Source organism: Odocoileus virginianus, chromosome 4 (genome assembly GCF_023699985.2).
Source record: "Odocoileus virginianus isolate 20LAN1187 ecotype Illinois chromosome 4, Ovbor_1.2, whole genome shotgun sequence".
Taxonomy (NCBI): Eukaryota; Metazoa; Chordata; class Mammalia; order Artiodactyla; family Cervidae; genus Odocoileus; species Odocoileus virginianus.
This window is the reverse complement of record NC_069677.1, coordinates 83,913,293-83,932,487: the sequence shown is the minus strand read 5'-3', so window position 1 is coordinate 83,932,487 and position 19,195 is coordinate 83,913,293. Positions and strand designations below refer to the sequence as shown.

The 19,195-nt window shown below is 43.6% G+C and overlaps 1 protein-coding gene across 1 annotated transcript; it reads left to right on the top strand.

The window, feature by feature from the left end:
* The first annotated feature begins 344 nt into the window (after window positions 1-344).
* On the top strand, window positions 345-7,445 carry S100B (S100 calcium binding protein B). Its single transcript, XM_020873517.2, has 3 exons — window positions 345-453; window positions 3,336-3,473; window positions 6,205-7,445. The coding sequence occupies exons 2-3, from the start codon at window positions 3,336-3,338 to the stop codon at window positions 6,343-6,345; spliced, it is 279 nt and encodes a 92-aa protein (XP_020729176.1). The 5' UTR covers window positions 345-453; the 3' UTR covers window positions 6,346-7,445.
* Window positions 7,446-19,195: the final 11,750 nt, after the last annotated feature.

Here is a 19,195-nt window from a genome sequence, read left to right as displayed (position 1 = left end):
TCATCCTGCTATTGTCTGCACATTCGCTTTGTCGGAATCAATCACTAGTCCCACTCCTCTACCCACCACCATCCTTGCCTTTAGAGGAACATCAATATTCACGTATAAATTTAAAACCAGAACAAAAAGCTGACTCCCCACTTTCTGCCCTACAGGCCTTTTTCTTGCTTGGCCCGAGTGCGGGCCTGGCTGCCCGAGCTAGTCCCGGGTGGCGCCGTCAATGCGGCCCTGTGTGTCCAGCCCCCGCGGGCTGCGGAGCCAGGAGAGGGAGACGCAGGCCCCGCCCCCGCCCCCGCCAGCGCCCCGCCCTCGGTTCCCATTGGCTGCCGGACTCTTGGGGGGGCTGCCGGTCACGCCCCCCCGCGAGAGGATAAGAGGCTCTTTCTGCCCTAGTCCCGGCATTCAGGACGCCGAAGCCAGAGGTGACCGGAGCGACAGCCAAGGACCACTGACGTGAGGACACTTAGGGGAACCTACTCTGGTGTTTGGGGGCAAGACCCGGAGGGTGGGCTTGGGAACTGGGTGGTAGTTTAAAAACCCCTTTAGAGTGGTGGTTTAGTCGCTAAGCCGTGTCCGACTATTGCAACCCAATGGACTGTAGCCTGCCAGGCTCCTCTGTCCATAGGATTCTGGCAGCATTTCAGAAGTATAACTCTCCTACTGCCTTGCGGACACAGCTGCTTCAACTCCAGGCAGCGAGATTCATCCTACAGATGAATCACTTTCTCTCGGTGACTCATCACTACAGTCGGGGAAACGTCGGGTCTGCGGCTCAGTGTTGCTGCAAGTCGGCCTCTTCCTTAATTCTTTGAAGAGGGTTTGCGTCCTCCGCGGAGCGGGGAACAGGCGCCCTGAGCTCGAAGCCGGCGTCTTCGGACGCCCTCCCCCAGGTCAGCGCGAGTGAGGAGGTCTTTGCAATTGAATTACAACTGAGCCAAAGAAATTGAAGTCTGTGGTAGGTTTAACCTTCCTCAGGTTTCCTGGGGAGGTAAGGCTCTTGTCTAGAGGGATTCCCACATCTCCTGTGATGTGACCTTCTGAGGAGCTAACGCCCAGCAGTTCTCCTGTTTTCGAAATAAAAGATTGATGTAGAATATTCACGGAATGAAGCGAAAGGGGAATTGGATATTTGATTTCCAGTTCTCTTAAACAACTTTTAACCATCAATTGGGAAGACTTTAACAGGAAAAACTTGTAAAAATTAATTTGTAGTGTGTTTAATGAAGAAGATCACATTTTATGGCGTTTTTACATATGAGATATATATTTTATGCCTTTCCTTTAAAAAAATGCCACTAGTCATACTTCACACAACAAATATTTTAGCCTCATCTTTCCCAGTCATCATGAAGCTTGAGAAGCATAAGGACCATGCAAAAGTTTCTTGAGTTTTTTGTTTACTTTTTAAAAAAAATTAATAATCAAGAACTCGAATGCAAAGTCTAAGAAAGTATGAAATATTAAAGATTTAATCCATCTGAATTGTTATGTCTACATGTGATATTTTTAGGGACTTTAGAGCAAAACAAAGCATACTGATTGTTAATAGGGTAAGTATAGCAAAGATCAGGCCAAGGCAAAAATCCTCAATCCTTTTCCTTTGAAAGTCAGAAATAAATAATTTAAATCTTATATTCCAATTGATTTTTTAAATATAAATGATTTCAATACAGGAATGGCTTTTCACAAATTAGACATAATTCTTTATTTTTAACTATGACACTGCAAAGATTCTTTAATGATTAGAACTCAAGATCAAAAGCTAGCAAATTTCTCTGGCTGAGCGTCCTTCCGTTTTGTGAAACAGTTGACAAGCTGTCCTTTGTAAACTGTCTGTTTCCCAGGGTTGAACAGCTGTTTCCTTGGCTTGCAGACTGTGTGGTATAAGGTACATATTGTGGGGGGGAGACAAAAGCTTCCTACCTTGATAAATGCAGAGAAAAGGCGCTATTCTGTTGGAGGCAGCGCCGCCAAGAATACAAAGTGCCTGGAGGTGGTCCAGCCTCTGCCCACATTTGTTCTGGCATCAGAGCTGGTATTGGGAAGGAAGACATTTTCCTCTACCCTTCTAAATTCTTCTCGCTGGTCTAAGAACTAAATAAACGTGAGACAGGTAAACAGGAGAAATTCAAATCAAAGTTTAAAAACATATATACATGGGAGAGACCCAGGAAAATTCTCAGTCACCAAAATGCCCACCTTCAGTACCATCGTCAGTTCAAGACCAGGGAGGATGTTGGGAGCAGTGGTTTGGGGCTTCAGCGGGGAGGAAAGCGGTTCATACAGAGATGGTGAACCAGTTTGCTGCGCCAGCAGGGGTGATGGGACACAGAGTGGACTCAGGCCTCCCAGGGTTTCCCGCCCTCCCTCAACCCTGGCCCACATTCCTCGCTGGCCTCTCTCTGGTGGTTGCTCCATTCCTGCAATAGGCCCTCCATCTAAATTCCGATTCAGGCAACTAAGGGGAGGGTCAGAATTTCTTCCTGAGTCCTGGGGGCCTGCATTGTTTTCCGATGAAAATAATCTGCGTCCCAGAGACATTTTGGGGTGGCAAGTGTTGCTCCCCTACAATAACTTCATCAGATGATTGCATAATACCTTCAAATTCAAGGTACCTTTCCTTGATCTTCTTTTTCAAAAAAAAAAAAAAAGTGGCAATTCTACCATATTTATTTTTTTCAGTTGAATTTTCTAGCTGTTTTTTGGTCATGTTCCTCGCTGGCCCCCCCTCCCCCACAAAAAAAATCAGAAACATTTTTGTTAAAAATGAGTTAAATTTATATATACATTTGAAAGAAAGTAAGTTCCTACATTTTATGACCTCAGTAGCTTTTGGAAGGACCTACACTTTTCTTGCTAAACTTATGCTTAGAAATATGTGTGTGCTGCTGTGAAACGACTTTTCTGCTACATTTTCTAATTGCTTATTGACAGAACATAGGAATACTATTGACTTCCGTATCCTTATTTGGCTCCTATTCATTGTAATTAATTCAAAAACTTGCTTCCCTCCACTGTTACCTTATCTTGCAGTCCTTTCAGGACAGGGTGGGGAGTCTCCCAGGGATGGGGGAGGACTCAGTCCCCAGCCGCCTCACTTCTCTTTCTCTGTATTTTGGTTGAAGTTTCCCCCAAATGCAACCAGAAGCCAGAGGGCTTGGGAAGAGAAGACAGAGAAGTGAGGGGTGGTGGGGAGCGGGTTCAAGGGGTGATGAAAAGCCACACCCTCTAAGCCCAAAAGGGGAGGTGAGCCAAAGCCAGTTGCCCCCGATGGTAAGGTCTGTGTAGGTAACAACTGCTCTGTTCTACAAAGCATTTTTCTTTGTCGGCCCCAGATGTCTGAGTTAGAGAAGGCCATGATGGCCCTCATCGAAGTCTTCCATCAATATTCCAGGAAGGAAGGGGACAAGCGCAAGCTGAAGAAATCAGAACTCAAGGAGCTCATCAACAATGAACTTACCCACTTTTTAGAGGTGAGTCTTGCTTTTTAAAACTAAAGTAACCTGCTCTCCTGTCTTCTGTCCCTTTTCTCTTCTGAGCTGCCCTGAACATGGCTCCAGGTTGGTGTCAGGACACCTCTGTTGTTTCTGAAAATGTGTTTCACAAGTGAGCCCTCACTAGAGGCTGGCTTAGGTAGGCCCCACACTTTTCATTTTGTGTACAGTAAGAGCATCCAGGGAAAACTGCTGTCTCAAATGCAAGAGTACAGGTTCTTGGGAAAACCTAAGGATGTACAGCAATAGGGTGGCTTCCCCTTTGGCTCAGTGGTAAAGAATCTGCCTGCAGTGAGGTGCTGCAGTAGATGCAGGTTCAGTCCCAGGGTCAGGAAGATCCTTTGGAGGAGCACATGGCAACCCACTCCAGTATTCTTGCCTGGAGAATCCCATGAACAGAGGACCCTGGCGGGCTATAGCCCATGGGGTCGCAAAGAGTCAGACACGACTGTAGCGACTGAGAACGTACAGCAATAACAATGACAAAATGGGATGGAAAATATACCATGACTTATCACACATTGAACATACAAGAAGACTGCTAAAAATAAGCTTTTGTTCTTGGGAAGAGGACTGTTTGGGCTTTCTCTACATGGTTAGATCCACCACAGTGAGAAGATGCCAGGTGTAACTGAGCTCTCAGCACAGTCGATGCTGGGAGAGATGCAGGCCCCAGGACCTGGGTCATCACCAAGAGGCCACAAGCTGCTCATGAGAGAGGCCCTGGGACCTTGCAGGGGGCCCTGTGGGGTGAGGTGCCCTGGAGGGAACTTGGGAAGCTGCGTGAGGACATTTGATGAGCCCCCCGCCCTGGCAGCTCCCCTTCTGGTGGACGTGTGTCCAGATGCTCTGCTGAGGACTCTTCCCCACTCACAACCTTCACTGCCCTTGGCTCAGCCACACGTCATCTCTGCTGTATCCGTATTGTGTATTCAAGGCAAGGAACTGCAGTCCACCTGGTACCTAATATTCCCTTGGTGCCCAGAAGCAAGGTTACTGAAGTGATCTTGCCCCCAGAGGAAATGGCCATACAATGCACCAGTGCACTCATGTCTGACCAGGAGCTAATTCCTGGGAAGACATGTGAGCTGTCCTCCTGGGCAGGCTAGACCTTGGTGCAGGACAAGCCCCAGGCTCCGTGCCCCGAGTGTGCAGGGCTCTCCCCACCCAAACACTCCACGGCTGCAAATGGCACCACCATCAGAGGAAATGGCCTGCAGACTTCAGAGGGGATTCCCTAGTCTGATTTTGAAGCTGGTTTTCTCAGGCACCCAAGTTCTCAGAGTGGTAACTGCCTGCTCACACTTTTACTTACCTTGCTTCCCACCACCTCACTTAAGAATCAGAAGGTCCTAGATCGTTCTGTGAAAAGAATTGTTGAAATGAGACAACGCTTATCAAGTGCAGCTCAACAAATGTAGCTACTGTCATTAATTATTTATTTAAAACATAGAAAAAGCTTAGCATGTGGGAAACACAGTTTATAAAATAAAAGTAAATCATGGTAAGTATATCAAGGTATCATGAACATCGTTGGCCCAGTTTTTATGAAGTAGTTTCTGTTTGGAGGCAAATCTTTCCCGTAATTGAAATTAATCTTTTAGCAGATGTTTATAGGTGGCACCCAACCCCTCATGGGAACCTCAGTCTTTTACATGTTTTATGTCTAAGGCAGCCATTGTGCGTTATGCTCGACTTCTTCAGGCCAAGCGCTCCTGCCCTGAGGACTGGGTGTTCTGAAGAGTCGACAGTGTTATGCTTCTCTTCAGTGCGTGTGCACATCTTTCCTGCACTGTCTGTCCCTCTGTTTCACAACTCATTTGAGTCCACATTGGGCATAATGTCAAGAAGAGCCCCAGACACCTTGAAGCAACTCAAGTGCCAAAAAACACAAGAAGTGAATAAATTTAGTGCATGTTCCTGAGAGTTATTTCAGCCAGAAACTACTTTCAAAAATCCACTGGAAGCCTTCACTATAGGGCCTTCCACATGCAGAAACAGTGAAAAACTTATAGGGGCCAAAAGTTTATTTTTGCTTTCAAGGCATTTGCATATAATGCACTCAGGCTGATCTAGACTATACTCTTCCTTTTTTTTTTTTTTTTTAGCACAAACAGCCTGTAGTTTTTCAGATCCTGGCTGTTCCATTCAGTCTTTTAGTAGCCAGAACCCCACTGCACCTTAAGGAAAGTGGGAGAGAAGGCTCAGACCCCTAGTGACCTCTGCCAACCAACAGCCTCCTGGTCACTGGAGAAAACCTTTCTGGAATTTTGCATTTCATGTCTTAGGTTGTTTCTAAATTAATTGTGTGTGTGTGTGTGTGGCTGTGCTGAGTCTTCTTTGTGTCACAGGGCTGCTCTCTAGTTGCTGCAGGCCGGGGTTTCTCATTGCCGTGGCTTTTCCCGTTGTGGAGCACAGGCTCTAGGGCACGTGGGCTTAGGACACGGGTACTGTGGTGCGTGGGCTCTAGAGCACAGGCCCAGTAGGTGTGGTGCAAGGGCTGAGTTGCTCTGAGGCATGTGGGGTCCTCCTAGATCAGGGATGGAACCCGCGTCTCCAGCACTCGCAGGCGGATTCTTTACCACTGAGCCACCAGGGAAGCTGTTAGGTTGTTTCTAATACAAAATTATTAAAGCCAGCCAAGATCATGTCTTTGTGGCCCTAACGTTCATTTAGAAGCAAACTGGACAACCTGTCTTCTCTCTCTCAGGAAATCAAAGAGCAGGAGGCTGTGGACAAAGTCATGGAGACACTGGACAGTGATGGGGACGGCGAATGTGACTTCCAGGAATTTATGGCTTTCATTGCCATGATTACCGCCGCCTGTCACGAGTTCTTCACACAGGAATAAGGAAGAGAAAGCAGCGGAGCTGTTTGCAGCAGAGACGAAGTTTGACCAGGGGAACAGAGGCAGGGCTTGCAGGGCCGTAGGAGCTGAGCTTTCTGTGTTGTAGCTAATTAGGAAACTTGATTTGCTTCGTGAGGGAACAATTGAAACCTCTTTCCAAGGACCATTTTTAGTGCCCCCAGCCTTACTTCTGCATTACTAGGCATAGTGTTAGCTTTCTGGTCCCAGGGACTCTTGGTAACTATAACTTAGGAAAGTCATTTCTCAGTCACAAAGCATGTGCTGTGCTAGCTGTCCAAGTTGTGGAGACCCCTCACCTAGAAAAAACAAACTGACTACCAAAAGGGACTGGAGCATTGTGGGTTCCACATGCTGCCACATTTAAAAACACAGAGCTTTGTCCACCGTCCTTTGAAAACGTTGCCCGTCATTAAATCTTCTCATCACTGGAGCAAATGAAACCTGATGTGGTTGGGTGGCCTGACAGTCTGTCCCACCTACCAAAGAGCATGGTCACATTTAGAGCCCTTTCCAACAGGTGAGCGGTGATGTTTGCATATGCAGTTAAGCTAACAGTTCTAAATGGAAAATCTGTCTCATAAGATGACAAATGCTGACATTATAACTGTAATAAGAATTGAGAATCAGACTTCTACATTCAGTGGGACTCTCCCGACAGGACCACACTTTGCTGGATCTCTGGGATTTGGGGCAGGGGAGCAGGGGGCAGGGCTGGTCACAGCTCTGCCCCTGGAGACAGCCATACCCAAGCACCTGCGCCTCCTGTTCTGTCTGTAGAATGAAGGTTATGACGGACGTGTCTGATGTGCGGTGAAGGTCATTCTTGATCTCTGTGCAGACAGGGTCTGCTTTCTGCTGTTGGTGAAGCCAGAGAATTTTACGACCTTTATGCTTTTGTTGCCACCATTTTGAAAAAAAATCAAGTTACAAATATTAAGAATCACTCCCAGGAAAATTCAAATTAAGCATTATGCTTATCCATCCTTTTTCTGTTATGCTTTTTTTAAGGACACAAATTTGGAAATCATAAACTAATTGATTGCTTGTAACTGCATTAAATAAAAAGCACTGTAACAAATCTACTTGGTGGTTAAGCATGAAATAAAAGCTGTATTCTTGCAAAACTGGAAAAAGGAGGAAAGTCCACGCAGCCTGTCTTCATCAGGGCTGCAGATACGGCACCCCCCAGGCCAGGGTTGAAGCTTAGGTGGGGAACAGAGGGCATGACAGGGCAGGAACAGGAGGAGGGACAAAAAAGAGAGGGGTTTGGAGGGGTGGGTCCATTGGAGAGACATAAAGGGGAAAGCTGTCTTTTCAGTTCAGTTCAGTTGCTCAGGCATGTCTGACTCTTTGTGTCCCCATGGACTGCAGTACACTAGGCTTCCCATCCACCACCAAACTCCCAGAGCTTGCTCAAACTCATGTCCACCAAGTCAGTGATGCCATCCAACCATCTCATTCTCTGTCATCCCCTGCTCTTTCTATCTTTCCCAGCATAGGCTCTTTCCTAATGAGTCAGTTCTTCACATCAGGTGGCCAAAGTATTGTAATTTCAGCATCAGTCCTTCCAATAGATATTCAGGACTGATTTCCTTTAGAAATTGACTGGTTTGATCTTTCAGTCTAAGGGACTCTCAAAAGTCTCCAACACCACAGTTCAAAAGCGTCAATTCTTTGGCTCTCAGATTTCTTTATGGTCCAACTTTTATATCCATACATGACTACAGGAAAAACCATAGCTTTGACTACACAGACCTTTGTTGGCAAAGTAATATCTCTGCTTTGTAATATGCTCTCTAGGTTGGTCATAGCTTTTTTCCCAAGGAACAAGTGTCTTTTAATTTCATGGCTGCAGTCACCATCCACAGTGATTTTGGAGCCCAAGAAAATAAATTCTCTCACTGTTTCCATTGTTTCCCCATCTATTTGCGATGAACTGATGCAACTGGATGCCATGACCTGAGTTCTGAATGTTGAGCTTTAAGCCAGCTTTTTCACTCTCCTCTTTCATCAAGACGCTCTTAATTCCTATTTGCTTTCTGACATAAGGGTTGTATCATCAGCATATCTGAGTTTATTGATATTTCTCCCAGCATACTTGATTTCAGTTTGTGCTTCCACCAGTCCAGCGTTTCTCATGATGTACTCTGCATATAAGTTAAATAAGCAGGGTGACAATATACAGCCTTGACATACTCCTTTTCCTATTTGGAACCAGTCTGTTCCATGTCCAGTTCTAACTGTTGCTTCTTGACTTGCATACAGATTTCTCAGGCGGCAGGTCAGGTGGTCTGGTATTCCCATCTCTTCCAGAATTTTCCACAGTTTGTTGTGGTCCACACAGTCAAAGGCTTTGGCATAGGCAATAAAGCAGAAGGAGATGTTTTTCTGGAATTCCCTTGCTTTTTTGATGAACCAACGGATGTTGGCAATTTGATCTCTGGTTCCTCTGCCTTTTCTAAATCCAGCTTGTACATCTGGAAGTTCTCAGTTCACATACTGTTGAAGCCTAGCTTGGAGAATTTTGAGCATTACTTTGCTAGTGGGTGAGATGAGTGCAGTTGTGTGGTAGTTTGAACATTCTTTGGCATTGCCTTTCTTAGGGATTGGAAAGAAAATTGACCTTTTCCAGTTTCTGTGGCCACTGCTGAGTTTTCCAAATTTGCTGGTATATTTGGTGCAGCACTTTCACAGCATCATCTTTTAGGATTTGAAATAGCTCAGCTGGAATTCCATCACCTTCACTAGCTTTGTTTGTAGTGATGCTTCCTAAGGTCCCCTTGACTTCACATTCCAGGATGTCTGGCTCAAGGTGAGTGATCACACCATCATGATTATCTGGGTCGTGAAGATCTTTTTTGTATAGTTCTTCTGTGTATTCTTGCCACCTCTTCTTAATATCTTCTGCTTCTGTTAGGTCCATACCATTTCTGCCCTTTATTGTGCTCATGTTTGCATGAAATGTGCCCTTGGTATCTATAATTTTGAGTATCTTAATTTTCTTGAATTTCCCATTCTATTGTTTTCCTCTATTTCTTTGCACTGATCACTTAGGAAGGCTTTCTTATCTCTCCGTGCTATCCTTTGGAATCTGCATGCAAATGGGTATATCCTTCCTTTTCCCCATTGCTTTTAGGTTCTCTTCTTTCCTCAACTATCTGTAAGTCCTCCTCAAACATTTTGCCTTTTTGCATTTCCTTTTCTTGGGGATGGTTTTTTTTTTTTTTTTCCCCCAAGCGACACTCAGACAGGCGTAGCCTTTTTCTTGGGGATGGTTTTGATCACTGCCTTCTATACAATGTTACAAACCTCCAGAGTTCTTTAGGCACTCTGTCTATCAGATCTAATCCCTTCAATCTATTTGTCACTTCCACTGTATAATCATAAGGGAATTGATTTAGGTCATACCTGTATGGTTTAGTGGTTTTCCCCACTTTCTTCAATTTAAGGCTGAATTTTGCAACAAGGAGTTCATGATCTGAGCCACAGTCAGCTCCCGGTCTTGTTTTTGCTGACTGTATAGAACTTCTCCATCTTTGGCTGCAAAGAATATAATCAACCTGATTTCGGTAGTGACCACCTGATGATGTCCATGTGTAGAGTTGTCTCTTGTGTTGTTGGAAGAGGGTGTTTGCTATGTTCAGTGCGTTCTCTTGGCAAAACTCTGTTAGACTTTGCGCTGCTTCATTTTGTACTCAAAGCCCAAACTTGACTGTTACTCCAGGTAGGTTTGTTACTGACTTCCTAGTTTTGCACTCCAGTCCCCTATGATGAAAAGGACACCTTTTTTTGGTGTTAGTTCTAGAAGATCTTGTATGTCATCATAGAACCCTTCAACTTCAGCTTCTTTGGCATTAGTGGTTGGGGCATAGACCTTGATTACTGTGACATTGAATGGCTTGCCTTAGAGATAAACTGAGATTATTCTGTCATTTTTGGGATTGTACCAAGTACTGAATTTGGACTCTTTTGTTGACTATGAAGGCTATTGCATTTCTTCTAAGGGATTATTGCCCACAGTAGTAGATGTACTGGTCATCTGAATTAAATTCACCCTTTCCTGTCCATCTTAGTCCACTGATTCCTAAAATGTTAATGTTCACTCTTGCCATCTCCTGTTTGACCACTCATAGTTTACCTTGATTCATGGACCTAACATTCCAGGTTCCTATGCAACATTGCTCTTTACAGCATAGGACTTTATTTCCATCACTAGTCACACCCACAACTGGGCATTGTTTTTGCTTTGGCTCCATCTCTTCTTTTTTTTTTTTTTTTTTTTGATTTATTTCTCCACACTTCTCCAGTAGCATATTGGGCACCTACAGACCTGGGGAGTTCATCTTTCAGTGTCATATCTTTTTACCTTTTCATTATTGTTCATGGCATTCTCAATGCAAGAATATGGAATGGTTTGCCATTCCCTTCTCCAGTGCTGCAGTCCATGGGGTCGCAAAGAATGGGACTGAGTGACTGAACTGTGGAGGGGTGGGGCCATGAGAGGGACATAAAAGGGAGGGGGATAAAGGGGAGGAGTCTGGCCATGGGAGGGACATAAAACAGAGAATTTGACACGAACCAAGAACTTCCAGATGTTCAAGCTGGTTTTAGAAAAGGCCGAGGAACCAGAGATCAGATTGCCAATATCCGCTGGATCATCGAAAAAGCAAGAGAGTTCCAGAGAAACATCTATTTCTGCTTTATTGACTACGCCAAAGCCTTCGACTGTGTGGATCACAATAAACTGTGGAAAATTCTGAAAGAGATGGGAATACCAGACCACCTGACCTGCCTCTTGAGAAACCTGTATGCAGGTCAGGAAGGAACAGTTAGAACTGGACATGGAACAACAGACTGGTTCCAAATAGGAAAAGAAGTACGTCAAGGCTGTATATTGTCACCCTGCTTATTTAACTTATATGCAGAGTACATCATGAGAAATGCTGGGCTGGAAGAAGCACAAGCTGGAATCAAGATTGCTGGGAGAAATATCAATAACCTCAGATATGCAGATGACACCACCCTTATGGCAGAGAGTGAAGAGGAACTGAAAAGTCTTTTGATGAAAGTGAAAGAGGAGAGTCAAAAAGTTGGCTTAAAGCTCAACATTCAGAAAACTAAGATCATGGCTTCTGATCCCATCACCTCATGTGAAATAGATGGGGAGACAGTGGAAACAGTGTCAGACTTTATTTTGGGGGGCTTCAAAATAACTGCGGATGGTGACTGCAGCCATGAAATTAAAAGACGCTTACTCCTTGAAGGAAAGTTATGACCAACCTAGATAGCATATTGAAAAGCAGAGACATCACTTTGCCAACAAAGGTCCATCTGGTCAAGGCTATGGTTTTTCCAGTGGTCATGTATGGATGTGAGAGTTGGACTGTGAAGAAAGCTGAGCCCCCCAAAATTTATGCTTTTGAAGTGTGGTTTTGAAGACTCTTGAGAGTCCCTTGGACTGCAAGGAGATCCAACCAGTCCATCCTAAAGGAGATCAGTCCTGGGTGTTCATTGGAAGGATTGATGCTGAAGCTGAAACTCCAATACTTTGGCCACCTCATGTGAAGAGTTGACTCATTGGAAAAGACCCTGATGCTGGGAGGGATTGGGGGCAGGAGGGGAAGGGGACGACAGAGGATGAGATGGCTGGATGGCATCACCGACTCGATGGGCATGATTTTGAGTAAACTCTGGGAGTTGGTGATGGACAGGGAGGCCTGGCGTGCTGCGATTCATGGGGTTGCAAAGAGTCGGACATGACTGAGCGACTGAACTGAACTGATGAGGAGGGACATAAACGGAGGGAATAAAGAGGAGAGGTGGGCCATGGCAGGTATATAAAGGGGAGGGTTGGAGGGAGGGGCCATGGGAGGGACATAAAGAGGGGCATATGGGGGGGGTGGACTGGAGACACTGTGGGGAGTCAGTACAGCTCACTTGCTCAGTTGTGTCTGATTCTTTGAGACCCCATGGACTGCAGCACACCAGGCTTCTGCCACAAACATGACTGCAAATTCTGGTATACAGATATATTAGGATATGAAAAATTTATCTAGGTTAAGAGATAACAGAATTCAGTATAAACCAAAGGACAAGGGAAACAGAAACAAAAGGACAACAAATACTCTTCTGAAAATAGATGATGGTGGAGAAGATCATGGAAACAGTAGAAATTCTGTAATTAGTAGCAGAAAGAAAAAAGAGTGACATACACATTGCAGAAGTAGATAAATGGAAGAATGAAGGAAATGACTTGAAAAATTAATTGGTAGGAAAAATCATTGGATACATCATTCTTTTAAGTAAAAGAAACGAAAACTCTAAAAAACAAATGCATGAAAGTTGAAGAGAAAATGCCACCAAGAAAAGAGACAAGAAATAAAAATAGGATAGGGGTTAAGATACACTCTTAAAGTGTTAAGGACAAAGAAAAAAATAACAAAAGAAAAAGGGTAAAGAAGTTTACCCAATCAATACATGACATATTTTGATCTATAATCAAACATACATGATTATCTTAATTACATAGAAGAGATTTTTTTGTAAAGTGAACAAAAATTAAAGACGAGAAATAGAAATGACCAAAGAAGCCAAGGAAGAAATTTTAAGAGAAAAGAAGAATTCAGTAAAAGGGAAATTACTAACAGACTAAAAGAACGAAGATAAAGAAATTTTAAAAGTTGATGTAGTAAAACCACAATGTAATCATAAGAATTTTTTATAAAACCAATACAAAGAAGATATTGAAATGGGGTGATGTAAGAGATAGGAGCACCCACTCCAGTGTTCTTGCATGGAGAATCCCAGGGACGGGGGAGCCTGGTGGGCTGCCGTCTATGGGGTCACACAGAGTTGGACACGACTGAAGTGACAGCAGCAGCAGCAGCAAGAGATAGGAGCATGAGTTCAGACTTGGAAAGAGAACAGAATGAGTAGGAGAGATTCTCGAGAAGTCTGAGCACCTCCCTGCAGCCCTGAGACCCCATTCACACCCGCATTCTTACCAAAGCCGGTCTCGGTGGCAGGCAGGCTAACTCGCACGCGCTGCGCTGAAATGCAATGGCAGGCAGCCAGAGTTATGGGGAAGGGGCTGTGTGACTTCATCTCCCACTGGGCACTAACTTGTCTGTTATCCAAAGTGGAAATGGCCTTGTGTGCAGGCACTTAGTAAATCTTACTGAGAAAGATCTCAGGACTACAAGGAGATACTTAGACTTCTCTAGAATCTCTTCTACCGATTCTATTCTCCTCTTTCCAAGTCTAAACTTATATTCCCAATTCTTCAGTTCAGTCACTCAGTGGTGCCTGACTCTTTGTGACCCCAAGGACTGCAGCATGCCAGGCCTCCCCGTCCATCACTAACTTCCAGAGTTTACTCAAACTCATGTCCACTGAGTTGGTGATGCCATGCAACAATCTCATCCTCTGTCGTCCCCTTCTCCTGCCTTCAATCTTTCCCAACATCAGGGTCTCTTCAAATGTCAGTACTTCACATCAGGTGGCCAAAGGATTGGAGTTTCAGCTTCAAAATCAGTCTTTCCAATGAACACCCAGGACTGATTTCCTTTAGGATGGACTGGTAGGATCTCCTTGTAGTCCAAAGGACTCTCAAGAATCTTCTCCAACACCACAGCTCTAAAGCATCAATTCTTCAGCACTCAGCTTTCTTTACAGTCCAACTCTCACATCAATACATGACTACTGGAAAAACCATAGCGTGACTAACAGACCTTTGCAAGTAATGTCTCTGCTTTTTAATATGCTGTCTAGGTTGGTCATACTTTTCTTCCAAGGAGTAAATGTCTTTTTATTTCATGGCTGCAATCACCATCTGCAGTGATTTTGGAGCCCCCAAACATAAAGTCAGCCACTGTTTCCCATCTATTTTCCATGAAGTGATGGGACCGGATGCCATGATCTTAGTTTTCTGAATGTTGAGCTTTAAGCCAACTTTTTCACTCTCCTCTTTCACTTTCATCAAGAGGCTGTTTAGTTCTTCTTCACTTTCTGCCACTAGGGTGGTGTCATCTGCACATCTGAGATTATTGATATTTCTCCTGGCAACTTGATCCCAGCTTATGCTTCATCCAGCCCAGTGTTTCTCATGATGTACTCTGCATGTAAGTTAAATAAGCAGGGTGACAATGTACAGCCTTGACATACTCCTTTTCCTATTTGGAACCAGTCTGTTGTTTCACGTCCAGTTCTAACTGTTGCTTCTTGACCTGCATACAGGTTTCTCAAGAGGCAGGTCAGGTGGTCTGGTATTCCCATCTCTTTCAGAATTTTCCACAGTTTGTTATGATCCACACAGTCAAAGGCTTTGGCATAGTCAATAAAGCAGAAGGAGATGTTTTTCTGGAATTCCCTTGCTTTTTTGATGAACCAACGGATGCTGGCAATTTGACCTCTGGCTCCTCTGCCTTGTCTAAAACCAGCTTGAATATCTGGAAGTTGAAGGTTCATGTATTGCTGAAGCCTGACTTGGAGAATTTTAAGTATTACTTTTCTAGTGTGTGAGATGAGTGCAATCATGCGGTAGCTTGAGCATTCTTTGGCACTGCCTTTCTTAGGGATTGGAATAAAAACAGACTTTTTCCAGTCCTGTGGCCACTGCTGAGTTTTCCAAATTTGCTGACATACTGAGTGCAGCACTTTCACAGCATCATCTTTTAGGATCTGAAATAACTCAACTGGAATTCCATCACCTCCACTAACTTTCTTCATAGTGATGCTTCCTAAGGCCCCCTTGACTTCACATTCCAGGATGTCTGGCTCTAGGTGAGTGATCATACCATCGTGATTATCTGGGTCAAGAAGATCTTTTTTGTACAGTTCCTGTGTGTTCTTGCCACCTCTTCTTAATATCTTCTGCTTCTGTTAGGTCCATACCATTTCTGTGCTTTATTGAGCCCATCTTTGCATGAAATGTTCCTTTGGTATCTCTAATTTTCTTTAAGAGATCTCTAGTCTTTCCCATTCTATTGTTTTCCTCTATTTCTTTGCACTGATCACTTAGGAAGGCTTTCCTATCTCTCCTTGCTATTCTTTGAAACTCTGCATTCAAATGGGTATATCTTTTCTTTTCTCCTTTGATTTTCACTTCTTTTCACAGCTATTTGTAAGGCCTTCTCACACAGCCATTTTACTTTTTTGCATTTTTCTTGGGGATGGTCTTGATCCCTGTCTCCTGTACAATGTCACGAACCTCCGTTCATAGTTCATCAGGCACTCTGTCTATCAGATCTAGTCCCTTAAGTCTATTTCTCACTTCCATTTTATAGTCATAAGGGATTTGATTCAGGTCATACCTGAATGGTCTAGTGGTTTTCTCCACTTTCTTAATTTAAGTCTGAATTTGGCAATAAGGAGTTCATGATCTGAGCACAGTCTGCTTGTTTTTGCTGACTGTATAGAGCTCCTCCATCTTTGGCTGCAAAGAATATAATCAATCTGACGTCAGTGTTGGCCATCTGGTGATGTCCATGTATAGAGTCTTCTCTTGTGTTGTTTGAAGAGGGTATTTGCTATGACCAGTGCGTTCTCTTGGCAAAACTCTATTAGCCTTTGTCCTGCTTATTCTGTACTCCAAGACCAAATTTGCCTGTCACTCCAGGTGTTTCTTGACTTTCTACTTTTGCATTCCAGTCCCCTATAATGAAAAGGACATCTTTTTTGGGTGTTAATTCTAAAAGGTCTTGTAGGTCTTCATAGAACCATTCAACTTCAGCTTCTTCAGCGTTACTGGTCCGGGCATAGACTTGGATTACTGTGGTATTGAATGGTTTGCCTTGGAAACAAAGAGAGATCATTCTGTCATTTCTGAGATTGCATCCAAGTACTGCATTTTGGACGCTTTTGTTGACCATGATGGCTACTCTATTTCTTCTAAGGGATTCCTGCCCACAGTAGGAGATATAATGATCATCTGAGTTAAATTCACCCATTCCAGTCCATTCTAGTTTGCTGATTCCTACAATGTCGACATTCACTCTTGCCATCTCCTGTTTGACCACTTACAGTTTACCATGATTCATGGACCTAACATTCCAGGTTCCTATGCAATATTGCCCTTTACAGTTGAACCTTGCCTCTATCACCAGTCACATCCACAACTGGGTGTTGTTTTTGCTTTGGCTCCATCCCTTCCTTCTTTCTGGAGTTATTTCTCTACTGATCTCCAGTAGTATATTGGGCACCTACCAACCTGGGGAGTTCATCTTTCAATGTCCTACCTTTTTGCCTTTTCATACTGTTCATGGGGTTCTCAAGACAAGAATACTGAATTGATGCATCGTATCTTTTATACATGAGTAATTCATATCTTTTCAGAATTTACTGAGGTTTGCTCTATTGCCTGACATAGAATCTAGCTTGGAGACTGTTCTGTGAGCACTCAAGAGGACCCTGCATCCTGCTCTTCTTGGGTGGAGTGTTTTATAATGTCTGTTAGGTCCGGTTGCTGTACAGTGCTGTCCAACTCCTCCATTTCCTTGTTGAAGTTCTGCCTGGTTATTCTATCCATTGTAGAAAATGGTGTATTGATGTCCCAATATCATCCTTTCTTTTCCACCAGCTTTTGCTCTGTATATGTCAGTGCCCTTTTGTGAGGTGCACACACATTTATAATCACTAGTCTTTCTAATGGGTGGATTCCGTCATCATCATGAAATGTCCCTTTTTATTTTTTTCTATTGATTTCGTGTTAAAGTGTATTTTACCTAAAATTAGTAAAGCCACTATGGCTTTCTGATACAAGAAATATGCTATTTGCATGAAATATATTTTCCAGTCTTTTACTTTCCATCTATTTGTATTTTCGAATCTAGAACATGCCTTTTTAATAGCATTTAGTAGGGTAATGCACATAGACAGAATGAAAAAAATCTGCCTTTGAATGAATCGTTTAACCCATTCACATTTACTGTTATTATTGATATAGTTGGATTTACCTCTGGCATTTCACTTTTGTTTTCTGTGTGTCTCATATCTATTTATTTACTTGACTTTTTTGACCTCTAATCATCCTTCTTAAAAATTTATTTTTGGCTGCGCTGGGTCTTCATTGCTGCTCATGGGCTTTCTGTAGTTGCGGCGAGTGACCACCACAGTTCAAAAGCATCAATTTTTCGATGCTCAGCCTTCTTTATGGTACAACTCTCACATCCATTCATGACTACTGGAAAAAACCATAGCTGAATAGACAGACCTTTGTTGGCAAAGTAATGTCTCTGCTTTTTAATACACTGTCTAAGCTGGTCATAGCTTTTCTTCCAAGGAGCAAGCATCTTTTAATTTCATAGCTGCAGTCACCATCTGCAATGATTTTGGAGCCCAAGAAAATAGTCTGTCACTGTTTCCATTGTTTCCCCATCTATTTGCCATGAAATGATGGGACTTGACTATGCCAAAGCCTTTGTGTGGATCACAACAAACTGCGGAAAATTCTGAAAGAGATAGGAATACCAGACCACCTGACCTGCCTCTTGAGAAACCTGTATGCAGGTCAAGAAGCAAAAGTCAGAACTGGACATGGAAAAACAGACTGGTTCCAAATAGGAAAAGGAGTACGTCAAGGCTGTATATTGTCACCCTGCTTATTTAACTTATATGCAGAGTACATCATGAGAAACACAGGGCTGGAAGAAGCACAAACTGGAATCAAGTTGCCGGGAGAAATATCAATAACCTCAGATATGCAGATGACACCACCCTTATGGCAGAAAGTGAAGAACTAAAGAGCCTCTTGATGAAAGTGAAAGAGGAGAGTGAAAAAGTTGGCTTAAAGCTCAACATTCAGAAAACTAAGATCATGGCATCCGGTCCCATCACTTCATGGCAAATAGATGGGGAAACAGTGGAAGCAGTGGCTGGCTGACTTTATTTTTCTGGGCTCCAAAATCACTGCAGATGGTGATTGCAGCCATGAAATAAAAAGATGCTTACTCCTTGGAAGGAAAGTTATGACCAAGCTAGACAGCATATTAAAAAGCAGAGGCATTACTTTGTCCACAAAGGTCTGTCTAGTCAAAGCTATGGTTTTTCCAGTAGTCATGTATGGATGTGAGAGTTGGACTACAAAGCAAGCTGAGTGCTGAAGAACTGATGCTTTTGAACTGTGGTGTTGGAGAAGACTCTTGAGAGTCCCTTGGACTGCAAGGTGATCCAACCAGTCCAACCTAAAGGAGATCAGTCCGGGGCGTTCATTGGTAGGACTGATTTTGAAGCTTCAACTCCAATATCTTGGCCACCTGATCCAAGAGCTGACTCATTTGAAAAGACCCTGATGCTGGGAATGATCAAGGGCAGGAGGAGAAGGGGACAACAGAGCATGAGATGGTTGGATGGCATCACTGACTCAATGGACAGGGGTTTGGGTGGACTCTGGGAGTTGGTTGATGGACAGGGAGGCCTGGCATGCTGTACTTCATGGGGTCACAAAGAGTCAGACACGACTGAGTGACTGAACTAAACTGATGGGACTGGATGCCATAATCTTAGTTTTGTTGAATGTTGAATTTTAGGCCAGCTTTTTTGCTCTCCTCTTTCACTTTCATCAAGAGGCTTTTTAGCTCCTCTTCACTTTCTGCCATAAAGGTGGTGTCATCTGCATATCTGAGTTTATTGCTATTTCTCCTGGAAGTCTTGATTCCAGTTTGTGCTTCATTCAGCCCAGCATTTCACATGATGTACTCTGCATATAAGGAAAATAAGCAGAGTGACAATATACTGCCTTGACATACTCCTTTCCCAGTTTGGAAGCAGTTTGTTTTTCCGTGTCCAGTTATAACTGTTGCTTCTTGAAATCATCCTGAAATGACAGCGGTATTGC

What these genes read in the sequence shown, in the direction of transcription:
- S100B (XM_020873517.2), top strand. Translation starts at nt 3,336, where the DNA reads ATGTCTGAGTTAGAGAAGGCCATGATGGCCCTCATCGAAGTCTTCCAT. An exon ending in AACTTACCCACTTTTTAGAG is followed by an intron (nt 3,474 to 6,204) that starts GTGAGTCTTGCT and finishes TCTCTCTCTCAG; the next exon opens with GAAATCAAAGAGCAGGAGGC.